The sequence below is a fragment of the Ochotona princeps genome, chromosome 4 (genome assembly GCF_030435755.1).
Source record: "Ochotona princeps isolate mOchPri1 chromosome 4, mOchPri1.hap1, whole genome shotgun sequence".
In the NCBI taxonomy this organism is placed as follows: domain Eukaryota; kingdom Metazoa; phylum Chordata; class Mammalia; order Lagomorpha; family Ochotonidae; genus Ochotona; species Ochotona princeps.
The window spans coordinates 12,911,329-12,932,403 of record NC_080835.1 but is presented as its reverse complement, the minus strand read 5'-3'; the positions used below and the strand labels follow the sequence as shown (position 1 = coordinate 12,932,403).

The 21,075-nt window shown below is 39.5% G+C and overlaps 2 protein-coding genes and 1 pseudogene across 2 annotated transcripts; 1 reads left to right on the top strand and 2 right to left on the bottom strand.

Moving 5' to 3' along the window:
* Positions 1-4,743: 4,743 nt before the first annotated feature.
* On the bottom strand, positions 4,744-5,697 carry LOC101531733 (olfactory receptor 5T9-like). Its single transcript, XM_012927108.3, has one exon. It carries the CDS (start codon positions 5,695-5,697, stop codon positions 4,744-4,746), a length of 954 nt encoding a protein of 317 aa, XP_012782562.3.
* A 7,703-nt stretch (positions 5,698-13,400) lies between these two features.
* On the top strand, positions 13,401-14,387 carry LOC101531507 (olfactory receptor 5T7). The gene has a single exon (XM_004585530.2). It carries the CDS (start codon positions 13,431-13,433, stop codon positions 14,385-14,387), a length of 957 nt encoding a protein of 318 aa, XP_004585587.2. The 5' UTR covers positions 13,401-13,430.
* Positions 14,388-17,368: 2,981 nt separating this feature from the next.
* On the bottom strand, positions 17,369-18,096 carry LOC118757779 (small nuclear ribonucleoprotein-associated protein B-like; annotated as a pseudogene).
* Between the last annotated feature and the right edge of the window lie 2,979 nt (positions 18,097-21,075).

Here is a 21,075-nt window from a genome sequence, read left to right as displayed (position 1 = left end):
TGTTGTAGTTAATTTCTTTCTAAAACACCTCAACAATCAGATGCAAATGTGGATGTGCTAATCTGAAGACATAATGTTCCTTTTCAGTAGAATTAGGCTTTCTTTCTTTCAAAAATTTAACTTTTTCATATTTAGTGCTCTGGATCAGTATTTCAATATGTGTACACAATGCATTTGATCAAATCAAGCAGTCAAGCTTTCTACTTCTTACACTTTGTTTCATCATTGCAACCTGGGAACGTCTTTCTTTCATCTGTTTGTGGAATAGATAGTATGTGAGCTTGAACACATTATGGTTACCACCTTCCTTTATAACAATAGAATCCAACTCCTTTGATCTAACCTTGATTTGGCACCCCTTATTGAAACTGAAGCTTTGATCACTATTCAAAGACTAATTTATTTTTTTTATCTTATGTATTTGGAGGAGAATGTGTTATATTTGCTTTGCGCATGACTTATTTCAAATAAAATCATGACTCAGTTTCACCCATCTTCCTGCAAATGACAAATATTCATTCTTTCAGCAGATAGGTAGTATTTCAGTGTGTACATATGTCTGTGCCTCTGTGTGTGTGTGTGTGTGTGTGTGTGTGTGTCCTTGTATTCATTTGTGATGGCACCAGGTTTCCATCTCCTGACTGCTTTCTAGTTAGCACAGATATTTCTGCTTTATTTCGAACTTATTGTAGACGTGCTTTCTTCCCTCCAGGTGTCAAAATCTCTATTGATCTGCTTGTGCACAATAAATTACCACAAATTAACAGCAATAATTTATTGCAGTGGTCTAGAATGAGGTATGCTTACACCTGCTCTGTTAAGAATAACAGAAATTGAAATAACAGCATTTGAAATTTTGACTTGAGTTGGTGTCTCCTCTGAATTCATATTGGGAATAAATCAACTTTATTCATGTTTTTGCTAGAATTTCTTATTTTGTGGCTATTCTCTCAGAATATAATGATAATTTCTTACTACCTACATTTGCTGCCAACATTACCTTGAATATCAAAGACGAGGAAAATAATTCTCAAATCGTGTGTGCTTCCATTTCATGTAACAAAAATGCACGCTCAGCCTTACAGTATATTAAGCTCTCAAAAGTTGTAGATTAAAATCTAGATATTTTTGTGTGTAATAACCATGTAGTTAATCATTTTATTTATGAGAAACTATCATTCGTTAGGCATCAACATTAAAGATTCATTAGTATGGGGCTGCCACTATGGAATGGTAAGCTGATCCTCCACCCTCTGGTGCTAGCATCCCATATAGGCACTAATTTGTGTCCCAGCTGTTTTACTTTTTATCCATCCCTCTGTTAACGGCCTGGGAGGGCAGGAGAGTGTGAACCAGGTACTTGAAACCTTGTGCCTATCTGGTAGACATGGAAGAAACTCCTGGCTACCAGCTTTGAATCAGCTCTCCCCCAAATCCAGCTCACACTCAGTCCAACAATTCTATCATTGTCTAGGTCTGTTGCCGCCTGGTCTGCACCTAGTAGTCACAGCTCTCATGCTCACCAGTGGGAACAGTGTCCCAGCAGGGGTCCCCTTGCAGCCCCTAACCCCACCAGGTTCATTGCTGGCCTGGGTCTTGCCTATGCTTGGGGCTTCTAGTCTAGCACAGCCTGTCTCATCTTCGCATTCACTGGTTCTGACCATCCAGCCCCCAGTCCCAGCTTATGCTGAGGGGTACTATAGCCAATCACACCTGGCCATCCCAACAGTCCCAAACCTAATGTGAAACAGTGGGTGTTGCATCTCAACCTGGCCTGGCCTGCACCCTATCCTGACTCTCATACCTTATAGTGGATGTTGCAGACTGACCCAACCTGGCCTGCCCCCGGACCTCACTCACAGGTATACAGATGGGTACAGTAGCCCACCCTCAGTTCTCCTGCTCACTAGCAAGAACAACATCTTAAAAGGGAAGTTGCCTCAAGTTCCCATATCAGACCAGCTCCCAGCCATGAATCTTGCACACAGTAATGTATGTTTGGATCAACCTGATTTGGCCCACTTCCAGTCCCTACCTTCATCAGCAGGCACAAAGTTCTTTTCAGAAAAGTGCATATCCTTTCTGGCTCTCACTGGTGGGTGCTGCAGCCCATCCTTGCTTTGAACAACCCCAGACCCGACTGTCATGTGGATCATTGGGTTCCAAAATTAGGCTCAGCCTGTCCCAAACCCTCTCTGGTAGCGTGAGTAGCAGTGGATGCTGGAAGCTAGCCCAGTTTTGCACATCTCCAGACCTAGCCCACACACATGATGAGGGATGTTGTAGCCATGTCCAGCCTGATCTGGCCCAGTTCCTAGCTCTTATTCTCCATCGTGGGAATCACCGCCCAGCGATGGATCGCCTTAGCTCCATTACCATACTGCTCCCAGATGCAGATCTTGCTCTAACCCAGCCTTCCACTGGGTCTCAGTCGCCTTTCTTACCTGCAAGTGCAGTAGCTTGGTTGGAGGGATGCCTCAGAAGTCATTCCTCATGTGTACCATTCTCCTTCAGCAGATGACCCTCCTACAGATCTCCAGACTCCTTTCCCTGATTAATCCACGGCTCCCATGCCCGTGAACATGGGGATCCCCAAGTCTGATCTTCCGGTGGTGTAGCATGCTGTCCTGCTGTCATGCTAGGCTTCCTGGAGCCTGTGTACCCTGAAATGTGGGTCTTCACAACCCATTTGCTGACTTGCTGGTTTCTACACAATGTTGCCATCTGTGCCCAAAATAGCTTTTAAAAAATTTAAATATACAATAGGGAACTATCCTGGCACACTGGAGTAGTTAACACAAATATGGAATTAACCAGGTCTAGAATGTCTAAAAGGTATTAGCTTCTTTTTTCCAAGCAGGGTAACATACAAGGAAACCAAGGTTTTTGTCGATAGCTTGGGACAATATTCCTTTTAAACTATCACTCCAGGGGATAAACCTTACCACTCATAAATTCATTGCTTTTATATTGAAATGATTTATCAGGTGAGTATGCTATAGAAAAATTAATGTGCTTACTTGTGTAAATATAAAGGAAAATGTCTTAGCGATTTCAATATCCACACTGAGCAAGATATTTGTTTACTTTTTTATTACAGGAATAACAAATTTATTTCAATGAAAAAAATTTTTCGGACAGAATCAGAAAAATCAGAATAATTTTTCTAGAATGTACAATTTTGAAAATATTTTAATTTTTGTGGCAATGTATTATGTAAAAGGCATAAGTAAAATATGTATATTGGAATAACAGTTACATAGTTCCTTTAAAATATATTCCCTTTTTTCCTAATTTTTGTATCTCTTCAACTATCTCCTGAAAAATGCAGTTTTACAGGGATTGACATTGCGTCATAGATGCTAAAATCCTCACATTGAACGTACCCATACGGGCACCGGGTCTAATCCTGGCAGCCCCTTTCCCGTCCAGATCCCTGTCTGTGGTCTGGGAAAGCAGCTGAGGATGACCCTTGGGACCCTGCACCTGTGTGGGAGACCTGAAGGAAGATCCTGGCTCCCAGCTTCAGATCTGCGCAGCCCCAGCCATTGTGGTCACTTGGGGAGTGAATCATTGGACGGAAGATCTTCTCTGTCTCTCCTCCTCTCTGTATATCTGACTTTGTAATAAAATAATAAATAAATCTTTAAAAAAAGAATTAGTTACTGTGAGAAACAGTTTTGAGATTCTTCAAAAACACTGGCATATAATTTACATAATCTTCTTAATTCCATTTATGGATATGCAATTATTGATACTAAAACAGACCATGCAGTATGTATAAGTATCTGCAATATTATTTACAATAGCTGAAAGACAGAATATACTTGAGTATCCTTTAAAAATGATAAATTGTAGTAAGTGCATCTATTAGACATTTTCCTTAATGAAAGTTGTGAAAGTGTCAGCATTTGGCCTAGGAATAAAGATTTTAATCAAGATGATGGCTTCCTCTGTTGCAGTGTCTGGGTTAGTCTTAGATCCAGCTCATGCTCTCAGCCTGTTGCTAATACAGAAACTACGCGGTAGGAGGCTGATTATCTTGATTGAGTCCTTGACACTCAAATGTTAGGAATGGTTTGAGTTCCCAGCTTTGGGCCAACCTTGTCTATTATAGGAACTTGAGGAGTACACCAGGCAAGAGCTGTTTAAGTACAGATCCAAAACCACATTCATGTGAATTTTAGGGACATTATCCTAAGTAAGAGGAAGCAGGTCACACTAAGTGTGATATCATTTCACTTACCCTTTCTATAAAGAAGAAGGAGATTGAGAATAAATGACCTGATTGTGACTTTGGAGTGGTGACAGAAGATGGATGCAGTTACTGTGCACACCAGCATGTATACTATTCACCACTGAACATTTTCTTTCAAATGAATTTGTTGATTCATTGAATGTGAATTTTAAAGCCACAAAATCCTCTTAGTAAAATTGCTCTCTGATATATGGTAATGAATACAGAGAGTACAAATTGAACTATGTTCCTAAATTTGTACTGTGAAGTTCACTATAAATATATGTATGGTAAAATATTTAAAAAGTAAGTATTTGATCTTTATAATATGAGCTAGTATTCACAAAGTTGTTCCCTTTGTTTACCTAAATGTTAGATTCCTTTGTAGTTTAGACATTTTAACAAATAAATTCCTGCTCAAATAGATGAGCATAGATTCCACTTGCTTAACTGGTAACACTAAAGTAGAACAGAAGACTGTCCTGCAAATGGAACTTACATAAGAATCAATGTCTCTTGAGCAGTTTTTTCATTGCCACTTTTACATCTTTGTTTCTCAAACTATAGATAATGGGGTTCAGCATAGGAATCACAATGGTGTAAAATATTGATACTATCATGTCATGATCCAAGGTGTAGCTGGAATTTGGTCTCACATACATGAAAAGGATTGTCCCATGATAAATGGATACCCCAGTTAGGTGAGCACCACACGTAGAGAAGACTTTCTGTCTTCCTTCAGCAGAATCCATCCTCAGAATGGCCAACAGAATGAAACCGTAGGAGATTAGAACGATTAGTACAGTAACTACTTCAATAGCACCTACACAATAAAATAGTAGAAGCTGGTTTATGTGAGTATCAGAACATGAAATGGCAAGCAGTGGTGGGATGTCACAGAATACATGATGTAATTCATTGGATCCACAAAATGGCAGGTTAAATGTGGCCACAGTGTGGACAGTAGCATGCAAAACACCAGCAATGTAGGATGCGATGATGAGTGAGACATAGACCTTGGGTGACATGCTCACTGAATACAGCAGTGGATCATAGATGGCAACGTAACGATCATAAGCCATCGCAGCCAACAGAAAGCATTCTGTGGTCCCAAATGTAACAAAGAGAAGCATCTGTGTTACACAAGCAGTGAAAGAAATGGATTTATTTTCTGCCAAAAAATTGACCAGCATTTTGGGAGTGACAACTGTAGAGTAGCAGGCATCCAAGAATGATAAAACACTCAGGAAATAGTACATGGGAGTGTGAAGCCGGGAATCTCCAATGACCAACAAAACCAGTCCTAAATTTCCCAGCAGAGTAAAAAGATAGATTCCTAGAAATATAAAAAATAAAAGGCACTCTAGATCAAAATCATCTGTGAAGCCCTTTAATATAAACACGGAGACTTCAGTCATGTTATTACAGTTAATTCTTAAGGAATCCAAATTTGATGCCATGTTAGTTATCATTTATCAGTTCCCGAAGGCATTGCCCATTGGATACAGAGCCCTTGAAATTATTTACTCATATTTTGTTTGATGAGGAAATGTGAATCTCTTGTTGATAAAGTGATTGAAAATGAACATGTTGGTTCCAAACGGATGTATCATTTGCTGCAATAAATTGAAGACAATCTTTTAGTCATTTGTTGGCTGTACTTACGATTGTGCTTTAAAATCTTTGTCAACTTAATGTATCTGAAATATATAATTTCCAACTTAACGTATCTAATGTAACTATTGATATCAATCCAATCATTTCCACATTGCATTGTGTAAAGGTTCACTCTAGGTTTCTACAAAGTCCATTGAATGTCTTGCCGTACTGAGTTAGAATAGGATGAAGTGCACTTAGATCTTAAGATTGGATCAAATCTAAAAATGAAACACAGAGTGTATATTTTTTCATATTTAAATCTTTCCAGATGAGTAGAAATGAGGTAAGTTACCTTTAACTTTCAAATTATCAGTTGGGGAGTATTTAAGGCCAAGCCATTTCAAAGGCCATTATCAAATTTCATCACTACATGGGAGGAACAGAACAACAGATATTAGTCTTAACGGAAATGTATGTTGCTTGCAGATCAAAGCAGGTTAGCCTTGATTGTGTTTCTTTCTCACCAGGTTGTCTATTTTTAGCTTCTACTTGTCTTAGGTATTTTTCATATATTGACTTCATACTAGAGTCGGGTGTCTTACTACCTGCTTTCATTCTGCATGCAATTCTCTTCGTGCATTTTTGAAACCTATTTATACAAAATAAATTATAACCTTTCTCTTGTCATAGTTTAAATTTTCTAAAACTGGGATACAAACAATATTAGACTAACTAAATACTTCAGAGAAGTTGTTACTCAAATATGAGAACCATCTGATCATTGCTACCAATGTGCAACAATAGAAAAAGTGTAAATGCCATCTGTATCTTTTATGGAAAAACACTAATACTGAAGGACAGATAGTGACATTATAATATTTATGGCAATATTTTATCGTGGTGACTCTTTTATATCCTTCAATATGTTATTGTCTGAAATGTATTTTAGAGGGGGATGTAAGTGCTGTGTGTAGAGATGAGCTGAATGTAGTGACCTGAAATACTTTATATCTTGCATAAACACACATTTTTTGTTGCACTGCTTGTTTAATATATCAAGAATGAAAAAAATCATCCTAAAACAATTCTTAAAAGAAAACCATATGGCTGTACTTTCCAAGATAGGTGATAGAGCTTCTTACAACATTTTAGTAATACCCAGAATATAGAACTTCATATGTCTGAGGTTATAATCTAACAACCATAGGCTCACCTAGTCTAAGAGACTCCTGAGATAAAACAAAAATGAAGGTAACTTTTAAATTCTCTTCAAATTGGTTATCCTGCATCATTCATGACAGATATACTCTAACAGTATCTAGGTTAGTTTGAGTTTTTGTAGCATTAAATGTTAAACTCACCAATGAGTAATGTTTTACAAAGTTCAATAGAATGATTGAATTAAATATGTGCATTAAGTTTGATGTGAAAATGATGGAAATATTTTTGATATATAAAAGAAACATTGTGAAACATCTATGAAGCAATTTCAAAATTGCTTTGGCATTAAAATAAATCTATACTTTAAATTTCATCATTCACAGCGAATACTGTGACAAGCAGGTTAAGCCACCACTTGTGATGCTGCCATAACGTTTCAGAGTGCCAAGGTGAGTTCTGCTACTCTTCTTTCTTCCTTCAGTCTATATTCCTGCCAAATTTCCTAGACATGCAAAGGTTGATATAATATCTGCTACACAATTAGAGAGACAAAATCATGTCTCCCAGCTCTCAGCTTTGCCCTGACCTAGACTTAACTTGAATTTACAACCATTCTCAGAATAAACCTCTGTCCCCCTCTTTCTCTCTGCCTCTCTTTCTCTCACTCACTCTTTCAAATAAAAATAAAATACATATATACATATGTGCATGTGTGTGTGTGTGTGAAACAGTCGTGCTTAAAGTTCATGTTTCTCTAAAGCTAAGTTTAAAAAAGAAATGGGGTGAGAGATACAGGTGCGGAGATCTTTCATCCACTTGTTAACTCCCCAGACACCTGCAACACGGTCCAATTCATGAGCAAAACATCACTGCAGAGTGCTCAATGATGAGAATTCAAGCCCAGAGTTTTTTGACCTCACACACTAAAATAATTCCACTAGAGCATATTGACTTGTTATGATGTACCATCGCAATTCTATAATTACTTCCCTTGAAACAACACAAAAATAACATCTCACATACGTGAATGCATCCTTAGTAAACCATGAAATGAATGTACTAAAAGAAATAATTATCCTAAATAATAAATCCTAACTAAAGATAGAACAAAAAAATCCTAAATAAAAATCTGCTTATATCCTCGTGGTAGAAAAACCAAGATCTCCAAATTCCATGTAAGTATTATCTTGCTGGAAGTTAAGCAGTCTCAATTAAATGTTTTTCTGAATTACAATTACACCCAGAAATATGAGAGCAATTCTCCCATTTTTTCTTGTTGTATATCCTGGTGTGAGCCCTTTTGCAATATAGCTTCAAGTCAAGTGAAGTCCTCTCCAAACTCTAAACCTAAGATCATATATATTGCTGGTAAAATCAATATTCTAGATTGTAAATATTTTGTAGTAAAGACCCTTTGACTTACCTTTGGAAATAAACTGCTTACTCATGGCACTCTGATTAGCATGCACATTGATTCTTATATCAGGCTTTTGAGCTCCTGTTGACATCCACTGACATGCCTTAGGGAAAGCATACTCTCCTCTGGGACAGAAACACATGGAGACGATTTTGCTTTTGTCCCGTGAGAAAGATGTGAATAATATGTAGTAATGAATTGCACAATAAAAAGCAATGGGATGAATACATGATGGCCTCTGCTACAAATGACCCCTCAGTGCAAAAGAAAAATATGCATTGGACCAGAAATCTAATGGTAGTATATATAATTGAAACATGCATACGAATTGCCTCCAATTCTGTCGGTAGATATCATAAACCGTGAAATTCACTTTCCTCTTCTTTAAAAATGAAGTTGTTTAATGTTCTCAAAATCAACAGCATGTACAAAATAATATGAAAACCTAACATATGGCAGCATGTGAAACAATACTGTGTGTAGGAAAGCATTCGAATATCAGACAGCAAGAAAAGCTTAATGGAGAAATGACTTTATTATTCTACATTGTGGCCATCATCCACACTTTCAGGATGATGCACTTTAGTTGAGAATAAAATGACTTTTATACTCCATAAGAACACAGATATCACACAAAGGCTTTCATTAATTGTCTTATGTGAAATTAGCAAGACTTAGAATAATTATTCTTATGTTAGAAAACTAAACAAAAATTAATTAATTAATTAATCAGAGAGAAGACATTTACACAGGTGTTCCTGCTTGTGAATAGTTCCCTTGTCCACTGAATCACTCGGCTTCCTCAAGAACTGAAAATCATCCAGGAAAAAGGCTGGTCTCTTCAACAAAAGCTGTTTAGATGATTGGAAGGCAGCCGGCAGAAGACAGGTACGAAATGCCCACCTGTCACCTAACACAAAAATGAGATCTAAATGGATTGCTGTGTGATGTTCCAACAATGTTCTCTGAAACATGCTGCTTTTTTTTTTCAACTCCAATTCCTTATTGAGACTTTGGTCAACTATTCATTCTGACATTCTCCATATATATATATATATATATATATTCTCTTCCCAGCTTCATTTTGCTAAAATTCATTCTCATTTACATGTCATTTGATTTCTTCAGGGTTTTGAAAACTCCTGGATAGCAGATGGTACTAGTTTGTTGAACTCTCTTTTACCTCTTAATCATTTATCTGGAGGGGAGCTGATTATCCCAGCAGACTCTGAGGTGATTGGCTATTTTGGCCCTTAACAATCTTCATTCTGAGTTTGATAAAATTACCCATGAACAATTTTTATTTTATTTTTTTTAAAGATTTATTCATTTTATTACAGCCAGATATACACAGAGGAGGAGAGACAGAGAGGAAGATCTTCCGTCCGATGATTCACTCCCCAAGTGAGCCGCAACCGGCCGGTGCGCGCCGATCCGATGCCGGGAACCTGGAACCTCTTCCGGGTCTTCCACGCGAGTGCAGGGTCCCAATGCATTGGGCTGTCCTCAACTGCTTTCCCAGGCCACAAGCAGGGAGCTGGATGGGAAGTGGAGCTGCCGGGATTAGAACCGGCGCCCATATGGGATCCCGGGGCTTTCAAGGCGAGGACTTTAGCTGTTAGGCCACGCCGCCAGGCCCTATTTTATTTATTTTTAAGTGTTTTTTTATTTGAAGGAGAGAATGATATTTTTGTCTGCTAATTCACTCCCCAATACAGACACAATAGACAGAGCAGAACTGATCTAAGACAAAAACAAGAAACCAGGAGCTTCCTCGAGTATCCTGTGTGGGTGCAAGACTCCTAAGATTAGATCTGTCATTCACTGTTTTCCCAGTCCAAGCCAGGTATTGGATCTGAGGCAGAGCAGCCAGGACAGAAACCAGTGCCCATTTGGGATGCCAGTGCTACAAGTGGAAAACCTGCCTTTTATATCATGTCAAAACCCTGAAAAAAGTGTAGTTTTAAAATGCAATCATGCAATTCATAATTAGTCATCATATAGAACATTTGGAAATACAAAGTGGAATAAATTTTATATATATATATATATATATATATATATATATAGCTAAAAATAAATTTGATATAGTGAATTAAGATTGAAATGATACCAAAATATAGAAACAATTTTTAAAATACTAATAATGTTGTAAATGTTGTAAATATTATGTTGGGGCTTTTAATTGATTGGAATGATACTCTGCCGGCTCTACCTTCAGACCGGAGATGGTCTCACCAAGAAACCATTGAACTTACCAGGACAATAAGATGCTGGACTTTATGCTTGGTAAATACCTCCAATGAAAGAATGTCAACTGAATTTGAACTATGGAAATGCAACAAGGTGGAGCAATCCACCGTGGGGGGAGGGTGTGGGAAGGGGCGGGGGGAATCCCAGTGCATAAAAAATGTATCACGTAATGCAATGTAATTAATTTTTAAAAAATGAAATGCAATAAAAAAGAGGAAAAAATATTAAAGGCATGACAAACAAATGGAAAATAAATATCACCAACATTTTTTATCTTCAACATTAATTGGAGAATCACTGAACCGAGAAAAATGAGGTTTAACTGGATGACTGTAAATTCATTTGCTAGGCCCAACCAGAAGCATGACGGCCTTGCAGCAATAAATTTAGTTTCATGTACTGATACACGGCAATCTAGAATGCCTTCTTTTGATAATATGAGCACGTTCATCTTCAGTTAATGTAAATTGTAACTCCACATCAAAACTGCAAGATTGTATCTCATACTTTCAGATACCATATCCAGTGTCAAAAGAAAAAAATTAAAATCAATACATGGAGGTGAAAGAACTGTATTCGATTTATAAATGTCAGTCAGAAACTTTTCCAGAGCAATTTACGTATAGTATGAAACAAATCATCCTGTTGCTAATATGATCATTAAACAATTGGGTCATATTCCCCTTGGATCATCTCCTATGGGTAGCATCAACAGCTGAGTCAGTATTTATAAACAGTGTAAAGGAAGCTTCTACATAATGCAAACAAATCTGTACCTGCTGTTCTACAGGTAAGATAGTCTTAAAAATCTTTTGAAAGTATTTTTAAGACTTAAAAATTAGGGTCAAACATGTTCTGTACTAAATATGCTAGCTACAAGATATAATTTGAAACCATTATTACTGCCTGTGGCACAGATGAATGGATTGCATAAATCTGATTGAATTAAAGTTCCCCTAAGAGTTAATAAGCAGAAGAGCCTAAAAGATAGAATAAAAAACAAGTTTGTATATGTAAACAAAAATCTTCCACGTAAATACAGATTATGCTTTCATTCTTCCAAAGGGAGAAAGTAAATGTGTCCTAAGTATGAAATATCAAGAATTTTCAAACAGAAGCCCAGCGTACATTCAACTTGAGAAAACAGCACCAACTGTGTTTTCAAACAGTGTGAAAAAATGTCTCAATAATCAATTATATTTGTTTGCTAGCTATGTAGTCTAGAAATCACTTCAGATTATTATTCTTTCCATGTTCTGTAACCTCAGAAGTATATGCTTAGCCTAACAGTAAAAGAATCCTGGTCTTGCTTTTTTTTTTTTTTCCCATTTCTCAAACGAGTAAGGCAACTTTTTTTTTAAGATTTATTCAGTTTATTACAAAGTCAGATATACAGAGAGGAGGAGAGACAGAGAGGAAGATCTTCCGTCCGATGATTCACTCCCCAAGTGAGCCGCAACCGGCCGGTGCTGCGCCGATCCGATGCCGGGAACTTGGAACCTCTTCCGGGTCTCTCATGCAGGAGCAGGGTCCCAAAGCTTTGGGCCATCCTGGACTGCTTTCCCAGGCCACAAGCAGGGAGCTGGATGGGAAGTGGAGCTGCCAGGATTAGAACCGGCGCCCATATGGGTTCCCGGGGCGTTCAAGGCGAGGACTTTAGCCACTAGGCCACGCCGCCGGGCCCACTAAGGCAACTTTTTTTTAAAGATGTATTAATCTTTATTGGAAAGTCAGATACACAGAGAAGAAGATCTTCCTTCAGATGATTCACTTCCCAAGTGGCTGCAACGGCTGGAGCTGAGCTGATCTAAAGCCAGGAGTCAAAAATTTTGTCCATATCCCTTGGTTCAGGGTCCCAAGGCTTCGGGCCATCCTCAATTGCTTTGCCAGGCCACAAGAGGGAGATGGATAGGAAGCGAGACCACTGGGATTAGAACTGATGCCCTATGGGATCCTGTGTGCAAGGTTAGGACTTTAGCCATTAAGCTATCACGCTGGGCCCAAGGCAGTGTTATTAAGAGAACAAAATGAGAGTGTATCTAATATGGAGGAGTGGAAAGGCATGATGAGTTCACAATCTGTAATGGAAATGGTGCTGCATCATACATGCCACATGCATTTATTAACTGCATGAAACAAGCAATGTGAACAAAAATCCATTCCCATAGCAAATGTTCACTATGATGAGTCCTTATATCATTGCTCACTCCTCGTGGCCGCAATGGCCTCAGATGAGCCAATCTGAAATCAGGAGCTGGTAACTACTTAAGGGTCTCTTAAAAAGAGGCAGGGTCCCAAGGCTTTGAGCCACCCTCCACTGCATTCCACGTCCACAAGCAGGGAACTAGAAGGAAATTGGAGCAGCACAATATGAACTGCCACCCATATGGGATCCTGGCACTTTTCAAAGAGAACATTAGCCAAATGAACCTTGTGCTGTGCCCAATATTTTAATGATTTAATAGAAATACAGACAAGTAGAAAACACTGATGTATTTACTGGTTGACAGGATGGTGTGGAGAGTGGCATGAGCTCAGGCAGTGAAGGAATATCCATGTCTTCATTTTGATTCTGCAGGAAGTAGCAGCATCCTTCAAATGACCATCTAGCCGTCACCTGAGTTACTGCTGCAACAGTATGCATTGCCAGGAACTGCGCATGAAGACATAAGACATTCAATTGGATCCCTTTTTTGTTTCTTTCCATGGTAGTATGAACTGCATGTATTGAATACCTTCAAGTTCATTCTATGAGATATCAACATGAGTAATGCAACTCAAGTTACCATGTTTGTACTGAAGGGCTTCGCAGAGAGTCTTGAAATGCAGATTATTTTCTTTTTCTTGTTTCTGGCAATCTACCTCTTCACTCTCATGGGAAATTTGGGGCTAACTGCATTGGTCATTGGAGAGTCACTACTGCACAACCCCATGTACTATTTTCTGGGTGTGCTGTCTTTGGTAGATGCCTGCTTCTCCTCAGTTGTTACACCAAACATGTTAACAGATTTTATGTCCGACAATAAAGTAATTTCATTCCTTTGCTGTGCAACACAGGCATTTCTTGCTATTACTTTTGGAACCACAGAATGCTTCCTCCTGGCTGCCATGGCCTACGATCGCTATGTAGCCATCTACAACCCACTGCTGTACTCGGTGAGCATGTCACCCAGGGTCTACGTGCCTCTCATTGTTTCCTGCTTTGTTGGTGGCATTTTGCATGCTATTGTTCACTCAGTGCCCACATTTACCCTGGACTTTTGTGGCTCCCATGAAATCGAGCATTTTTTCTGTGATATTCCTCCCCTTCTTGCAATATCGTGTTCTGACACCCACACAAATCAGCTTCTGCTGTTCTACTTTGTAGGCTTTGTTGAAATAGTAACTATCTTGATTGTCCTGATCTCCTACGGTTTCATTTTGTTGGCCATCCTAAGAATGAACTCAGCTGAGGGAAGGAAAAAGGTCTTCTCTACCTGTGGTTCTCATCTAACTGGAGTGTCCATTTTTCACGGGACACTCCTTTTCATGTATGTAAGACCAAGTTCCAATTATGCTTTGGAACATGACATGATAGTGTCGGTGTTTTACACCATTGTGATTCCCATGCTGAATCCCATTGTCTATAGTTTGAGAAATAAAGATGTGAAAGAGGCAATGAAAAGAGCCCTTAAGAAAAACCAGCACACTTTAAACAGCATTTTCAATATTAAACATTAAACTGAAAAAATTAATAATGATTCAATGGCCCTGTATATAAAGCCATAATGAAAACACATTTTGGGCAATTACTTTTTATGTGTTCGTATATAACATCTAAAATAAAAATCAAAGTCAACACTCTATATATTCAGTTTTAAAATATGCAGAAAATTGTGGGGTTTTTTTTACCTATTTTCTTCTAGATTTTTGCACATGTGTATGCTTGAGCTCATGCACATACATGCATACACACACATACATACAACATGTATATATAGAACTGATATGGCTCTTCAGGTTAATCTATTGCTTGTAAAATTATCCCAGAGCACTGTCTATTTGAATACCAGCTCTTTTGGTCTGGATGCAGAGAGACATACTGCACTATGTCTCCACAACTGGACATGTCAGTCTCCACTATAGTTCTACTATACATCCCTTTAAATGTGAAGCCAAGAAAACACAGTCCACAATGGGGAGAAGAAAAGAAAATTTTCCTCAAGATGAAGTTAAACAACATGTCACAGAATTTCCAATGCATTGCTAGAGTAATACAAATGAAAATAAAAAACACTCTTGCAGAAATTGAGGCTACAGCATGACTCATGTGGGCCTAAAGAAGTGACAATAAAAATAAGAATATCATTACCCCATGAGATGTAGCAAAAATCGTGTTGAAAGAGACATTTACAACCTCAGGTGCTTATGAGCAATCAAACATCTCTTATGGATGATTAATTAATGAACCACAAGGACTTATGGAAAAGGATACAAATGACTAGGAAGCATGAGAATATAAAATTTACAGCAAGAATAATTAGATTTTACACCAAAAACTGCAAGTGAAGCAAGAAAGAGCCATTTCCTAAGAAGATGAACAAAAACACCCCTCAACCGTGGTAGCAATGAGCATCACAAGGGGACAATCACTTAAAGTTAGAAATGAAAGAGCAATGGGGGCCTGGTGCAGTGGCCTAGCAGCTGAAGTTCTCACCTAGCACACACTGGGATCCAATATGGGCACCTCTTCTAATCCCGACAGCCCCACTTTTCATCCTGGGAAAGTAGTCGAGGATGGTCCAAAGCCTTGGGACCCTGCTCCTGCGTGGGAGACCGGAAGAAGCTGCTGGCTCCTGGCTTCGGATTGGTTCAGCTCTGGTCACTGAGGTCACTTGGGGAATGCATCATCGGATGGAAGATTCTCCTCCTCTATGTATATCTGACTTTGCAATAAGTGAATAAATAAATCCTTTAAATAAACAAAAGAGAAATGGTTCCAACTTCCTGCTTTTTGCATGGGTCATGACACTGTTGGCATTGGCAGTAGGAAATGCTCTATAAGAGTGCAAAGACTCCCTAGAAAAATATTCAAAGCCAAGGTAATCAAGAACAAAATAAACAGATGAGACTACATCAAAGAAACTTCTGAACAGCAAAGGAAACAACAAAGTTAAAATGGAATCAACGAAGTGGGAGAAAATCTTTGCACACTAAACAACAGACAGAGAGCTGATATCCAGAATATACAAAGAACTCAAGAATAACCATAACAACAAAAGCAAACAAACCAGTTAATAAATGGGCAAAGGATGGGCCCGGCGGCGTGGCCTAGCGGCTAAAGTCCTTGCCTTGAAAGCCCCGGGATCCCATATGGGCGCCGGTTCTAATCCCGGAAGCTCCACTTCCATCCAGCTCCCTGCTTGTGGCCTGGGAAAGCAGTTGAGGACGGCCCAATGCATTGGGACACTGCACTCGCGTGGGAGACCCGGAAAAGGTTCCTGGTTCCCGGCATCGGATCGGCGCGCATCGGCCTGTTGCGGCTCACTTGGGGAGTGAAACATCGGATGGAAGATCTTCCTCTCTGTCTCTCCTCCTCTCTGTATATCCGGCTTTCCAATAATAATAAAATCTTTAAAAAAAAAATGGGCAAAGGAAATGATCAGACACTTTTCAAAAAAAAGAAAAAGTCCAAATGGTTAACACACAGATGAAAAAAATACTCAAGCTCCCGAGGAATAAAGAAAATTCAAATAAAAGCAACACTTAGGTTTCACTTAACTCCAATGAGAACGCCCCCATAAGGAAAACTACCAATAGCACCTGCTGGCGAGGATGTGGGAAAAAGGCAACCCTAATCCACTGCTGGTGGAAGCAGAAAGTCTTTCCTACTGGCTGACAATCTACCTTAGCGCCTTCTCAGACCAACACACTGCTACAAAGCTTGAACGGTCAAGTTGATCAATCCATTCTGTGTTCATTTTTGTATGTTATCTTCTGCAAGGGCATCAGCAACTGATGAGGCCCAACCAGAAAAACGCAATCCAAAATCACACTTTATTTCCTGAGACTTTTCTTTTCCCAGTGACAAAGGGGTAAGTCCAGTGGTCTAGCTGGGGAGTCCACCAAGAAATCTGAACTGCGATGACCTCAGATCTGATTTTTTTATTTACCAGTTGGTGCAGGGTCATATTCTGTCCCAGTATGTTTCAGCCCCAGCTCCATCTCCCGGGCAAAGTGACAGGTTCTGTGGTGTCACCTACACCAGCCTGCAAAAGAACTTGACTTTAGGTGCACTAGCAGGTGCTGTAGTCTAGTCAGGAAAACCACAATAATGGCAACAAAGCAGACCTCCAGCCCTCCTTTTTTTTAAAACAACAATCATATCAGTGTTTATTTCAATAAACTGGCTTTGATGGGTCAAAATATTTTATTGCAGTTCAATTTTATAACTGTATTTTATGAGTCTGTATCTCAAATGCAAATGTGTAATAAACTATTTTATAGGGAGGCAGCCATAGATTAGCGCACTTTTTCCAAAGCAACCCAGTTTGACACTTAAGCACCCAATATATCAAAGAGTTTTGTAAAAACAAATAGAGACATCAGGCCCATTTATCAAGAGTTTATAATAAACCAGCTTCATAGGCCACAAGGAGATAAAAGTATGATGTGCAGCCTTGCAGGAAACAAACAGGGAGCTGAGGAAGGCCAAGATGAGTCTAGGGTCTTGGTGAGCTTATTCCTTGGGGTGGAGGACCTGTAAGGGAAACCAGACAATCTGGTGAGACTCTGCAAACAAGAGCAGAACAAACAGGCCTGTAGTATTGTGGTCACAGGGAATTGGCCTCGTGCATCTGTGGATCTACCTCCAAAACTCTGTGGCCAAGAATCAAATAGTCCTCGCATCTCAGGCAGAGTGGGCAGCATCCAAGTAAATGGCCTACCCATCGGAGTTCCTCATCCAGCAGGAATTCCTACTGGGGGACCCGTAGAGGGACTCATACCAGGAGATGGGCCCATCATGCCTGTGGGAGGTATACCTCGACCCAAAAGTGGGAGAGGCCCAGAACAGCCCGCCAGGTATTGGACTGGAGCCAGTGCAGTGCTGGCTGTTTCAGCAGCTGTGGCTGCCTCTTCCTTGAAGAGTCATCACTTGCTGGGATGGCCCACCAATCCCACAAACTGGGCCAGCAAGTCCTCTGGAGCCTGAGGCATAGGAAACACCAGCTAGAATTCCTTGGTCAGCTGCCCTGCCAATCCCTGAGCCCCCTGCACTCTAGCAAATGATACTCTGGTAATGCCAGTATTCTTTGGAGGAGCCCCCCCACCAACACACACACACTGTCATGGATACCAGGTTCTCTCCACACAGCAGCACCAGGGCTAGGACCCACTTCTCTTCCCTTTTAGCTTATTTGGAGACACCCTCCCAGCCTTGCCTGTGCATGCTTTTGGGTGTGCAGCCCAGCCTGATAGGCACTTCCTCCAGTCCCAGCCCTCATAAGAGTACCACAGCCTTGCTTGACTCCCCTGTAGATGATTTTTGGTGCCCTGTTTACCCACTCCACCCAAGACTGGCTCCTGCACTCATCAGTGGGAGTTGTAACCTAGCAGCAGAGTCCTCATAAAACCTCTACTGGGTGCACTCCCAGTTTCAGATCTTGCTCATGTCAGTGGGTACTTCAACTCAATCTGGCATGATCCTTTCCCGGTTTCAGTAATTGCCAATGTATGCTATTAAAAGCATATGCTATTACCTGGCAAGGCTAGACCACAGTCCCAACTCCTGCCAGTGGTTGCTGTAACCAACCTCAACGTGATCTGCCCTCAGACCTGAGTCTTATGGGAACCAGTGGGTGCAAGCTTCCCTGGTACAGCCACATCATGTCTTGGCTCCCATGTATGCCAATGAGTCCTACAGTCTGTCCCATCTCTGCCTGATTCCAGACCCAGCCCACACACATGACAATGGGTGCTATAGCCATTAGCACCTGACTTAGTCTACTCCCACCCCTGGATCCAGTGCTCACTAGTAAGAGCAGAGACCTTGTAGGGGAGTTTCACATATACCCATACTAGGTCTGTTCCTGGTCCGAGATCTCATGTATGTCAGCAGGTGCTAGCCATCTTCCTGTTACAGTGCACTCCGAGCCCCATCTCTGCATGAGCTGGCAGGTACTGTGGCCCAACGCACTCTGCCCTGAGACTCAGTTTTAGTGCGCCAGCAGATACTGCAACTTGGCTCATGCAGGTATGCAACCAACCCCATCTCCTGAGTGTGGTGAATTGCTTGGCCATGCCTAGCTCAGCTAACCACCACCCCCAGCCCATGTGCAAATCTGCACTTCTGCAGTCCCAAAAGGCATCCCACAAATCTATAGAATTTGTCCCTCATCCTGGTACTCTCACTTGCCAGTTAGTGCCACAGCACAGCCTTACCTGGCCTACTCTTTCCCCTGAAACTCACTGGCAGATACAGCTCTCCAGCCTTACCAAGCAGGCACTCATTCCTTAGCTTCACGTGTTCCATTGGGAAGCAGACACTGGGTACTTTGCACAGACATTTCTCCCATGTGGCCGGTGCCTCATTCTGACCCAGACATGTGCCTGATTTCCTCCCACTAGATCACTCTATCTCAGCTCCCTTGATTATTTTCAAGCATATTGGCCTTGTCAATGGAAGCTGCCAAAGTCTTTAATTCACCTTTCATGCACTCCCTCGGTGGCCTCATTCCCAAACACACCCAAACCATACTCCCTGGGAAATCTGTATTCCCTTACCATGGCAGGCCCTGGAGGTTATTTTTATTATTCTTCCTACCAATAAAAAATCTGATCTAATAATTGTCATTACCTCTTAATTCAAACAGAGTATGTGTTTTGGAAAATACAATGCAATGTTAAGATATTTAACTAAGTTTGAATTATGATGCTTTTAAAATGCCTTATGGCATAAAACAGCATCGTTACTACACACTATACACCTGTGTAATTTTAACACAATTAATTATAATTGATATTAAAATTGGTTCCATTATAGTAGTAACTCAGCGCTTTTGCTCCGATTCATGATTCTTTTCTTCTAAACTAAATCAATTAAACTTACACAATTTTATGATACACAGAGTTTACTCATATTTAATCTCTTAGATAGTTGATTTTCTAAAATCTGGCGTATGCTCCTAATTAATTTCCCAGTACATTCCACTAAACAGATTAATGTCTTAGATTAGAGACTTTCATGAAATATCTCCTTTCTCTCAATTGAAGGATACCCATGTGATGAAGTGTATAATTATTTGTATGTTACTTTTAGGAATCATTCATCAATTTCTCCTCAAAAATTTCTACTTACGCATATCAGCCTATTTTGCTTTCATTTTTAGCATTCTAATTATGTATTTATTTAAAAAACAGCACATTATGTTCATACAAAATAAATTTTGGTCACATTTTCTTTATCAATATGTACTGTTGTTTATTTTTTATTAAATTTAAGAGTACTTGTGTGATTTATTTTTAACTGCTTAGCTGGCATAATTTGAAGAACTATTTTTACTGATTTGCAAACATAATTCAATGCACATTGTTTATTATATCAGGTTTCCTTTTCAGCTCAGACACACATTTTTACATAGTTCCTTCACCTACTGTTAAACAGAGCTTTCCCTTACATGGGATAACACTTTAACATAAACATGTACAAAAAGCCATCATTTCAACTGTAGAGTTGAAGTCTTCTGTGTTCACTATCTTTTGGGTGAAAATGTGTAATAGAGATGCATTAGGTTAGATGCATTAGGTTTTCCCTATTTTAGGCTACTTCTATTTCTGCTTATACCTATTTTATGAGGATCTTTATGATTTAAAAAATGTGCTGCATCATTACTCTTAGAACTGATAAGACTTTATTTTTCAGAAAACAGATTTTCAAGTTGTAATACTGTGAAGATCTCCTACTCCCTAAAGAAAGAGTTCAACAACAGCAACTAAAAATCCACAGCCAAGCGGGACTATAAGCAAGGAGTGTAAACAGCTTCACTCTTAAATGGTAATTTTTTAAACAACCACTATATCATTAAGCTATAGTACATTATCCTTAGCAATATATATGAAAAATATATTAAAAACAAGTTTGGAAATATTGATACACACAGACAATTCTTTAGCTTTGGTTTTGGTTTTGTTAGCTTTAAATTTAGCTCTCAAATATAGCGCAAAATATCATGTATTTGTCCCTCTGTATCTGGCTTATTTCATTCAATGTGATATCCTCCAATTGCAAACATTTTGAAAAAAATTACAAAATGTTGATGAAAACATCACTGAGTACACACACACACACACACACACACACACACAGAGTTGAAAGGAATTCCTTACTCCTTAACTGGAAGAATTAATAACAATAGTAATAATAAAAACA